General features: G+C 41.4%; 1 protein-coding gene across 7 annotated transcripts in view; it reads right to left on the bottom strand.

Annotated features, from left to right (window-relative positions):
• Positions 1–11,990, bottom strand: part of KIAA0319L (KIAA0319 like) — a 99,020-nt gene extending 87,030 nt beyond the window's left edge. Inside the window, exons 1-2 of one of the 7 annotated variants that reach the window (XM_084872001.1) lie at positions 11,872–11,990; positions 8,705–8,874 (exon numbers count right to left, since the gene is read on the bottom strand). In XM_084872001.1, the coding sequence (XP_084728127.1) occupies positions 8,705–8,846 (142 nt within the window). In that variant the 5' untranslated portion in view covers positions 8,847–8,874; positions 11,872–11,990. Of the gene's footprint in view, positions 1–8,704; positions 8,875–11,219; positions 11,241–11,534; positions 11,751–11,867 lie in introns of those variants that run through there. The other 6 variants (XM_084871998.1, XM_084872002.1, XM_084871999.1 and 3 more) reach the window with 6 other exon arrangements.
• Positions 11,991–12,008: the final 18 nt, after the last annotated feature.

Below are 12,008 nucleotides of genomic sequence, written 5' to 3'. Positions count from 1 at the left end.
ATGCACTACCTATGGACACAGACAATAAGGTGGTAAAGGCCTGGAGCAGGACAGGAATTGAGTGGAGGGAGGTAATGCAGAGAAAAAAGAGGGACATCTGTAATACTCTCAACAATAAAGATTAAAAAAAAAAAAGCAAGGCTAGGTCTCCTACATTATATTTAAATGTAGGGACTGAGATCCCACTAGAAAGAGGTTTAAAGACACCAACTGACCACTTGGTCATCCTGGGATTAGACAAAAGGTTAACCAAACAGGATTTTATGTTATCCCTAGTGGCCTGGTGCACGAATTTGTGCACAATGAAAGGAAATTAATTAGAAGAAATATTTTAATATCTCTATTTACCCTTTCTCTATAATAGAAGTGTCAACCAAATTCACAATCGACAATGACAGATCGAAACAAACCCATGCAATTGGCGCCAGTGAGAGCTTTATATGTATCATGCATGTACAAGCCAACTTAGCCTTTTATATAAATAGGATAAACTTGCTTAATTATATCTGCTTTCTGATTTAGCTAAAATTTTTCCAGCCCAGTGAAGCACCTCAACTTATCTTTCAGGTAATTGTTAGCAGCACTGCAGTAAATATCAACAAGAAGCAGATTATTATTGTAGTTCACACAGGGAGAAAAAAGGGTAAAATATTTAATTACAGCAGTGTTTAACTATATTCTGAGCAGTGAGAAAACTTGAAGTCATTTTCAAGATCCACCATTTCTTACTTCTTTTCAGTTGGGTCAAGTTTCTAAGTTTTTTAAATCTCCGTTTTTCAGCTAATGAAAAGAAAATAGAATTCTACCGAGTCTCCTATCTACCTACTCCAGGACTTCTGCAAGGATCAAATGAGATGAAGCACAGGAAAATGCTTCCCAAACATTTGGTTAAAGTGTGAAATGTTTGCACCTGACTATAAAGCAAGTCATGTTCCTGGGCTAAAGAAACTGCAAGGAGGCTAGGGAGAGGAAACCGGGCATTGCTGTGACGTTATTACCTGGGTGGTCAGACACTTAGCATATCAGCCTTATATATATACATATTATAAAGACTCTGCTAACATTTCCTGAATTTTTATTTATGCACCTAGAAGTAGATTAAGCACTTGCATGAACATTTTATTTAATCCTCACAACAATCCTATGAGAGGCACTGTCATTCCCATTTTGTAGATAAGGAAACTGATGAAAGGTGGGCTTCAGGAACACTAACCAGTATCTATACTAAAAAGAGGGGGGGGGGAGAGAGAGGGAGAGGGAGAGAGAGAGAGAGAGAGAGAGAGAGAGAGAGAGAGAGGGAGAGAGATGCAAATTGACCATAACTCCATGATGCCCACCAGCCAATCAGGAGTGGGTATGCAAATTAACCCAACAAATGTGGCAGGTTAATTTGCATACACAGGCACAGAGTGGCTGGGTGGGGCAGGGAGGAGGGAGCTTCAGGAGTGGCACTCCAGCTGGAGCAGAGAAGACTGAAGGCTCCAGCTGGAGCGAAGATGGAGGCAGTGGCCAGAGCAAAGGCCTGGGTCCTAGTTGCCAGAGGAAAACCAGTGCTGGCAGTCAGGGAAGGAAGGCCTATTGCACAAATCTATGTGCAACGGGCCTCTAGACAGGGGTCTTCAAACTACGGCCCGCGGGCCACATGCGGCCCGCAGAGGAGTCTGATCCGGCTCGCCAAGTTTTTTGGGCAGTGAGCGCAGCCGAGGTGTTACAGTAGGAATTAGTAGTTCATATAGTCCGGCCCTCCAGCTCTCTGAGGGACCGTGATCTGGCCCCCACTTTAAAAAGTTTGAGGACCCCTGCGTCTAGTATAATAGAACAGGACTCACATTCAGGCTTGTCTGACTCCTGAGTGCCTTCTGCCTCTTGCTTAGTTGATGAATAGGTAGGTGATCAAGATCAATCCTTAACTTCTCTCTAAAACTAATCCAATACTGTCAGGAACTGTCTAAAGGATGCTAACAACATAGGCTGACTTTTTTAAAGGAAGATCTTGGATAAAGGATCAGAAAGAAAGTTCAAAATGCAGGCCCTAACCCAAAAGCTATGCTTTTTGACCCAATTTTTTCATACTACTCAGCTGAGAAAAAAATGTCCAAACACTAACCAGACACATAGTTCTTGGTCATGTTCTGGCCAATTCCACATAATAATGCCTTGAATTGGAAGCTGTTCCAGTTAGTAAGATTTTTATACAATCTCCAAAATAAGCCAAAAGGCCTTGCTTTGGCCCTGCAATTGTTATTTTGTTATAAGCTCCTCCACTATATTATTATTTTCCCCCTTGAGAATTTCCTGAGGAAAGTCAACGTAAGAAAATTTTTAAGTTAAATTGGATTTACTGGCCAATTATGTCATTTTCTTATCTCTCTTTACTTTGTTTGGAAATGTATTTGCAATGTTTCTAAAAGGCAAAAAGAACCCACCAAAACAACAGTTTTCCAAGATAGAGATAAGGACTTAAGATGATTATTTTTTACTAAAAAGTATTCAAAGAAGAGACAATTATTCATTTCACTGGGAGAGAGGGTAACTTTAGAGGATTCTGACTGGTCTTACTTAGCGCAATTAAATTGTGATATAATAAGATACCACTGACTTACTCAAATGCTGACTTTTAGAATAAAAAAGCTTGCATAGTTTGTGTTAACAACCAGAACACTCTACCTTCCTCCACCTGCCATGTACTCAAGTCATTATCCTACAATCTGAGGAGACAGATTTAGGATTAATAATTTATTACCTCCCTATACTGCAATGTAGTTAAGAATATAGGACAGTTTGGCAAGAGAAAGTTCCTGCTGAAGGCTCATTGCTGTGAGACATATTCCATTAGTCATTCACCTTAAATTAGGTGCCCAGCAGATACAAGAAGAGCAGAGATATAATGCCACCTAAAAAGTCCCCTGAAAATGCTTTTTTCTTGAAGATAAGACCAATGCATGATCAAAATATATTATTCTCTTAAAAGAAAATGACACCACTTGGTCTGACTGGTACAACAGGGGCTACAGCCCTCAGAGTACAATCAAAGGGCAGGTACAAAGAAGGTGCCTTCTGTCTGCCAAGGGGCAAATATAAGCAGTTATGAGATCAAAATGAGAATTAGTGGGAAAAGACTTCTTGCCCAACTAGGAGCTGTTTTTGTCCCATCTGTAGTCTCTGTGGGGTTTGAGCGTGATAATTATTATCTTCCACCCAGAGATTGGGACTAATTAAAAAATAAAACATGCAGTAAGAGGTAGACAGAGATCAAAATATCATCATTATAAGAAGTGATAAGGTGACTGGAGAACATAGCTTAGATGTACAATCACAATGGGCTTTCTAATACTTTCCTATGCAGAATGAAATTGAACCAATTGGACAAATGCAGGCTGTCCTACCATGGACAAACTAGTTAGAACATGCAGGGAGAAAACACATACAAATCCTGAAGACTGGTCATTTCATACAACAGGACTCTTTTCCAAATTCACCAATCAGGAAAATCAGTCTTCCATTCATGACGATAGCCAGAGAAAGGGTAGGAAAAAGACGACTTTCCTTCCAAATATTATTCCCTCGGAGGAAGTGAAATGTCCTTAATTAATGGGCTAAGACTGAAAACCAGAATAGGAAAGAATGATTCTCCATAACATGTGTATTCCAATACAGTGCTATTCCAGCATTATCTTTAAGCTAAACGAGCAAACCTTTATTGTTATCTACTATGTGCCAGATGCTTGCCATGTTTCATGAATAAGACAGTTTCATGAAGCAGATACATAATCAGACTTCTACTCACAACCATGACAGAGTAACTAGTACAAGACTCACCATCTATTATAAAACTGGGCAGAATATACAAGAAAACTGTTTTCAGGAGATAAGAGGCAGTGCAAGGCAATAACCCTCAAAATAAGGGACACTTGAAGTGAGCCCTACAATTGCCCATTTCTCTGTGGGGAACAACTTCCCAACCAGGGCACAGAAAGCTGGAACCAAAACAGAGCAGGGGCTTCACGGAGACGAAGAGGCAGACATCTGAGTTTGCCTAGAATCTGAGTGGTAAGACAATGAAGAGGAAGGAACTGTGAAAAGAAGGGGCAGGACCCCAAAAGTCCATTGGGAGGGTCCACTACCACCAGGCTGAGGGATAGGATGTAAAGGCAGAGGGCAAGACCACTGAGGTTTATTAGATGTAGATGGTACAGGCTGAGAGGGAAACAGAATCACCAGAAATCATGCAGTGCTGGGGGAAGAAGGCAGAAGCATTTTGGAATTCCAGCTCTGCAAGAGCAAAGAAATCACATTAACACTGCAGATCAGCAAACACCAGGAAAGCTTCACCTTAGAGTAGGTCACACTCGAGCAAGACCTACTCAGACCTCTCTTTAAAAGTCTGAAACCCACAGTACAATGTGGCAGAGATGTACAGACACTATATGAGAACAGTAAAGAACAGTTCAACTGAGGATACCCAGGGAAAGCATTACAAAGGAGCTTTATGTTTACCTGATTCAGAGTACATCAGGCAGAATGATAACAGCACATGCAGAGAAATGGAACACTCTGCCTGGAAACATGAGATGGTACTCCTCAAACAGTGATTTGAAAGTGGAGGAGAGAAAGGAGTATAGAATGATATAGGGATTTCTACCTCAGAATATGAATGAAGGTGATCTTTTCATGGTTGTAAGGGATAAAAAAAGAAGGAAGAGGGCTAAACGATCATGGGTTCAATTTTCATATATTAAGTTGGAGGTGCCCAGTCGGTGTGGCTCAGTGGTTGAACAATGACCTATGAACTAGAAGGTCACATTGTTCAATTCCAAGTCAGGGCACATGCCTGGGTTGCAGGCTTGATCCCCAGCAAGAGGCATGCAGGAGACAGCCAATTAATTATTCTCTCCCAGCATTGATATTTCTATCTCCCTCTCCCTTCCTTTCTGAAATCAGTAAAAATAAAAATATTTTTAAAAAATATATTTTATTGATTTTTTTACAGAGAGGAAGAGAGAGGGACAGAGAGTCAGAAACATCGATGAGTGAAAAACATCAATCAGCCACCTCCTGCACACCTCCCACTGGGGGTGTGCCTGCAACCAAGGTATATGCCCTTGACCGAATCAGTCCACAGGCCAATGCTCTATCCACTGAGCTAAACCAGTCAGGGCAAAAATAAAAAACTGAAAAAAAAAATGTTAGAGGTAGCTGAAACATTCAATTGCAGATGTATAACATAGAAATGGCAAAATGGTTTGTAACCCAGACAGAAGTGAATGAACAGTTACAGATATGAGAGTAGTGGGCACATAGGTTATAATTGGGGGAAATAAGATTGCCCAGAGAGAGCACACAAAAATGAGACAAAAAAGGGTAGAACCAGAACCACGAAGAACAAAACATTTAAGGGACAAGCTAAGAAGGGAGTGAAGGAAGAATAATTAGAAAGCTTAATGCATTAGCAGGAAGGAGAACAAAGTAAAGTCTGGTATATAACTTAAGGTAACCAAGGAAAGTCACAAGAAAGAAGTATGCAATGCAGCAGAGATGTTAACTACAATAAAAACTAAAGGTCTGCCTAGCCAGCGTGGCTCAGTGGTTGCACGCTGACCTATGAACCAGGAGATTATGGTTTGATTCCCTGTCAGGGCACATGCCTGAGTTGCGGGTTCAATCCCAAGTGGGAGGAGTGCAGGAGGCAGCTGATTGATGACTCATCATCAATGTTTCTATTTCTCTCTCTCCCTCTCTAAAATCAATAAAAATGTATATGTTAAAAAAACACACCTAAAGGTCTCCAACTAGAAAGTCACTGGTTACCTTGGCAAAAACCTAGGTTTGAGCAGAAGCCAGACCTCATTAGATGTCTGGTGTGTTCTATCCGCATTCAGAAAGCTTCACTGGCTGGGAAGAAAGACTAAGTCAGGGAACTGGCTAGAGATTCCTCACAAAGAACATGTCTAGCTCAATAAATATTAGTTGAACAAATATGTAACTTTGAAAAAGTGAACAAAAGAATAATTTGTACCCATCTGGTTATTTTACCAGTCTTTGTTTCTTACTGTGACTGTTTGTCTATCTGCAAATTGGATGTGTATTATGCATAAGCCAAGTTCTATTTCCTCCATGAAGCCCTCCCTGATTTTTCTAAACTTCAGTAACATCATGTACTGTAATAAAAAAGACAGACAATAACAAGTGTTAGTGGGGACAGAGGGAAACTGGAACCCTCATATATTGCTGGTGTAAATGTAAAATGGTGCAGGTGCTGTAGAAAACAAAAAGTTAAAGAATTCCCATATGATCCAGCAATTCCACTCCTAGGTATATAAACAGAATATGATATATCATTCAGCCATGAAAAGGGATGAAGTACTGATACATGCTACAACATGAATGAATGAACCTTGAAAACATCATGCTAAGTGAAAGAAGCCAGACATAAAAGATTACATAGTGTATGAATTCATTTATATGAAATATCCAGAATAGGCAAATTCAAAGTCAGAAAATAGATTAGTGGTTTCCAGAAGCTAGGAAGAGGGAGGAATAGAAAGTGACTGCTAATTAGTCTTGGGTTTCTTTTAGCAGAGGGAGGTTTAAAGAAATGTTCTGGAATTATATCTCAATATAAATATAAATATAAATATAAATATAAATATAAATATAAATATATGTATATATATATATATATATATATATATATATATATATATATGTCAAAAAACTCTCTGTTCAAATTCCCAAGCACAATATAAGGGCAACCACATCACCCCTTGGCACCGCTATATATTTTTACATTCATTTTCATCAATATGATGGATTAAAAATTATGTCCCTTTAATCTGTGTTAGTAATGAGAATGAACATGTTTTAAATGTTTATAAGTCATTTTAATTTCTTACTTATGTTATTCTCTGTTTATGTCCTTTATTCAGTTTTTTCTACTAGGATATTGTATTTTTTTCAAAAATGATGAGAAAGAGATCTGATAAATAAAAATATATAACAAATTTCTCATGTGTTGCTTGCATGATCACTCAGTTTGAACACACCTGATTCTTGGTTCTTTCATGGTAAAAATTCCAAACTTTCCTAAAACACAAGTAGTACTATTTAATCCCCACTAGAACCACTCCTAGCAATACCAACTTGTACCTTAATACTCAATCTGCTCACTAGGATGCTGTTTTTAAGCACCCAGCTCAGGAATATTAAGACTAACCCAAGGAGCCCACAGTACAATGTCTAATCAAGTATTAGCCAAAAAAATACAGAAAAACTAGGAAATGCTTCTTCCTCCTCTATACTTGGAATCCCTCAAATATCATTGTCTTTGGTCCTCCAAAAGATCACCTGTAGTTAGAAGGTACAGTTGCATCGAAAAAGAACATAGGCTTTAGAGCAGACAAACCTGGGTTTAGGATCCTGGCTTTATCATGTTCTTGCTATGTGATCCTAGTCAAGTCAGTTGGCCTCAATTTCCTTATCTATAAAATGAGAATAAAGCTACTGGTTTTAGGCTTATCCTAAGAATTAAATGAGATAAGATATGTAAGGTTTGTAACCAGGGGTTTTGAATACTATAAGTACATTCCAAAAAATGTGGTTTTCCCACTCTGATGGTGCCAAATCAGTAACTTATTTAATTCAAATGATCTTACATAAAATGTTAGCCTGAAATAGCTATCCCAGCAAAGCATCATCTAGGTAAAAAACATTTAGGTCAGCTTTCTGTCAACTGCAATTTCCATTGCGATAATTATGCAATCATCAACCACCTCTGCAAGACAACAAAAACCATGAAGTTGATGTTACTGAAATTGCTAAATACAGCAATAACTTGAGTCTCAAGATCCTGACCACCGATTCCTTTAGGAAAGCAATAGAAGCCTTTGTAATTAAAGGAGCAAAAGGCTGATTAGTTATCCCAGACAGTGGTCTCTACAACAGAAGCCTTTTTTGGTCACTACCTAGAATGGCAGCATACTCAGGAGTCTTTCTCAAATTGCTTTTTTCTCACATTTCATACTCTGAAAGAAACAATGTCAACAAATAAACTGAAGGGGAAAGGAAGAAAAAAAGAACGGAATCTAGCTTTCTTGGCACTCTTTTCTGGCAAGACGCTCTAAGCTGGTGAAATAATCTCTAGGAGGAGGACATACTTTATGAAATCTATCAGAAAAAGCCCTTTCTATGGGGAAAGCAAGGAACACATTCTTCCTGTGACATTGATCCTTTTAGGAAAGGAAGCAAAGTATCATTTACTAAGCACCTATGTTCAGATGCTATAGAATACTATTTAATTATGTTATCTCTCAAATCAAACTATGAGGTCGGTCTTACCTTCCTTATAGACAACAGGTAATTTGCTCAAAGTTTTATTATTATTAAGTGGAAATACCCAGCTCTAAGTCCAGGTGTCAGGTATGTCCAACTTTGAAACTTTTCTCTTTTCATTACACCTCAACAGATCTCCAAATGACTGTGCCAATTCTCTTATATGAGAAAGAACCCAATTTAATTGTTAGTGCCAAAACAAAACAAATAATTCCAACTAAGTGTCCACCAATAGCCTGTTTCTGTCAATTAGCACACTGCTTTTCTGCCTCCTTCTGTTTACCAATTTCCCTATATAGTCTTTAAAATGAACTGAAGGACTCACACAAAATACCCTTTTTTAAAAACATTAATAAATCTATAAAGAAAATGGTACCTGTTGACAAGCACAGCACACTGAAGCAGAAGCAAATATAAAACAGATGCAGGCTTCTCAACCACTTCACAGATGTCTGCCAACAAAATCCTGATAAAATCCAGGAAGCAGAACTTGGCTTGACTCCCAGCTTCTTCTCCATTGCCTTCCAGATAGGCAGAACCAGTCCACTAGAAAGAAAGAAAGAAGAAATAATATGCCAAGTAATTAATAATTGATTCCTAGAAATGTGGCATGCTAGAGAACATGATAAATTAGAGGGAAGGAAAATTTCAAGTTTGTCTTTCACTGCTCAACTCTGCCCATAAATTTTAAACCTAAGCTTTGACATAGCCTATAATTATCAGGATAAAAAGATAGCAAGTGATGAGAAATGAATCCACTGTAAAACAGAAACACCTTGTATTCCATTATTTTCTAGTCTAACTGTAAATCAACTATGTGGGAGAATGGAAAGAATACCAGCCTGAAAAAAAGATCTGTTTCAGTACCAGTTCTTGCTAACAGCTTTGTGGCTTTGACCAATACACTTTCTTATCTATGAAATGATGAGATTGGACCTGAAGGTTTTATGTAACCATGTTTTGGGTTTTGTTTTTTTTTAATTTAATGTGATGATCTTTAGGCAGGGCATATACTCTCCAGTTTGCTACTGCCCCACCTCTATTATCTTAAAATTTTATCCAATGTATACTTCAATGTCACCTCCCTGACCCCTAGAATCATTTGTAATTCCTGACTTGAATTCATACATTCAACAAATATTTACCAAGCCCCTACTGTGTGCCAGATATTGTGCTGGCTACTCTAGAATCTAGGGGCTATTTAACTTATGTCCCTTTCAGGAGGAAAACGTGATTTTCCATCAGTTTCTTCTGTATTACACAACTTCCCTATATCATATAATTATATAAATCTTGTCAACATTAGAGCTGATCAAGTTCTGAAGAAGCCATTCAAAAACTTTCTGTCCAAGCCCTGGCCTATATAGCTCAGCTGGTTGGAGAGTTATCCCCTATGCCAAAAGTTGGTGTTTGAGTCGAATACTATTATCAGGAAACACGTGCGCGCGTACACACACACACACACACACACACACACACACGGCTACAAAAGTAAGATACAGCCCAACCAAGAGAAAGCTCTGAGCCTTAAACATACGAAGGACTTCATCTTTCTCATTCACTTCCATCATTCCTGTTTCTAGTTGTTTTGTAATTGTATGTTAGGGGAAAGGTGGCAGAAAGGTGTGTGCACCAGAGACATGCTCAAGAGATTAATGAGTGGAGCCTAAGTTAAAAGTACTAGTATGTCCAGCAACGTCTCTAGCCTCCTAAGATGTAATGGGAGAGAGAGTGTGTGTGTGTGCATGTATCTTAAGCAACAATTTCTGTCTACCACGAAAGGATTTTAAACTCAAGGTGACTCAGCACCTGTTATAACAGCGTGACAGGTGGGCAATAGAAGCAGTAAATGAATAGGTTTTGAAAATGGGAGTAATAAACACTATTGAATTAGCAAGCTGATTAAAAGTACAGTGTCTTACAAATCATGCATCAGAGAGAGGCAGAGCTATGCTATGAACTCCCAACCAGTCATTTCTATGAAACGTACAATTGCCAAGAGGCACAAATCACTGCTGGGTCCAGTGGAAGGCTAGCTGACCAGGGCAGGAACAACCCACCGCCAAGATCCAAATGGTTGGTTATATAGAATCAACGATAACAGCCCGGGGAGACAACGCACACCCCCACAATACTTGACAAATGAAAATCTAGAAAAGCATGCAACAGTTCTGGCATTTGGGGCGTTACAAGTACACCCGAAATAAAAGCACTCTCTGTTGCAGCAGCTGTTCAGACAGAGCAGGGGGTAATGTTTACTTAATACTTCAGGTTGATGGGGAATGCATCACAGTTCAGTCTGTCAGCTACATACGTGGAACTCCACTTATGTACACAGCGATAAGATATGTTTGAACAGCCTATTCAGTTGGTGTGAGTAATCAAGACTAAAGCTCCCTTTAAGAAAAAAAAGAAGTCTCAGATATTTGAGACAAAGTTACAGAACAGACTGCCATGAATAATAGCTTTGCTTATATTTGCAGACATTGTTTTCCAAATAGCTGGGGAAATGAACAGATTGTTGGGGGGTTGGGGGGGGGGGTCGTCTATCCAATTTGTTTCTAGGTTCCAGTCTGTTAATCCTATAAGAAAGCACACTAGTCAGCTAATTTCTCTTCACCTGCTGCCGCTAATGTCGGTGGGGCACAACCACCAGGAGGTGAGGGAGGGCAAAGCTTTCCTGGAATCCTGCCTGGGTCTCTCCTGATTTCCTTCATTTCACCTTCGTGCTCCCTGCAAGCCCCCACGGGACCCCCTCCGTGGGGCATAATTTTCTAAGTCCAAGCCTTGGATAAGGCATGTTTCCGCACAGTAATTTACACGTCGTGCTCAGCCCCGCCCTCCTTACTTAACCTGCACCAACTTTCTATCTGGGTGGGAACACCAAACACCTGAGACAGCAGCTGAGGGCGAGGCTGCAGAAGCCGAGGGGGCCGAGCCCGCGGCGCCCCGAGCCGGTCTGTCCTTCGGGGGATGGAGGGAGCTGCAAGGCCAGGCCCGGCCTGAGACGAGGAGTGCAGCCTGGGTGGGACCCGACCTCCGTATCTATAGAGCCAGGAGCAGCTGGCAGTCCTCGCCGGGCCAGAAGCGCCACCTCCGGGTCTCGTCAACCCGCAGCGCACCCCAGAAATAGCCCGTTCCGCTCGCCCCTCCCCTGATGAGCTCGTGGTCCTCGGCCCGGCAGCCGGCCTCCTCGGGCCACCTACCGGGGCTCAGAGCCACACAGCGGGGCCCCGGCTACCGGGCGCCTCCGCCTCCTCCCGGTCCATGGGGTGGGGCCCCCCACCTCCGCTCCCCTCACCCGGAGGGGGAGGAAGAGGAAGAAGGTAGCAAGGGGCGTCCCACCCAGCAGCTCCCTCTCGCCTCAGCCTTCCCGGACAGCGACGGCGGCCGGAAACGCCGCCTCCTCCCACCTCCGGGCGCAACCCGGAAACACACTCTTCATGCTCAGCTAGCCCTCCCACCCTACCCCCCTCTGGAAACTCAATTCCAGCCGCGAGGCCGGCGGGAGGAGGGGCAGGTCCGGGCGGCAGAACTACCTACGGGCTGAGGAACCCGAGCCTCCAGGCCGTCGCCTCCCGCACTCCAGAGGCGGTCTGCACCTTCTTCACCTGCCCTGCGCGCGCCCGGGCCCCGGACTCGGGCAATACCCACAAGCAAGATGGCGGCGGCGGCGGCAC

Source organism: Pipistrellus hanaki (assembly GCF_964339955.1).
Source record: "Pipistrellus hanaki genome assembly, chromosome: 2".
Lineage (NCBI taxonomy): Eukaryota > Metazoa > Chordata > Mammalia > Chiroptera > Vespertilionidae > Pipistrellus > Pipistrellus hanaki.
The sequence above is the reverse complement of the archived record's forward strand: the minus strand, read 5'-3'. Positions and strand labels throughout refer to the sequence as shown.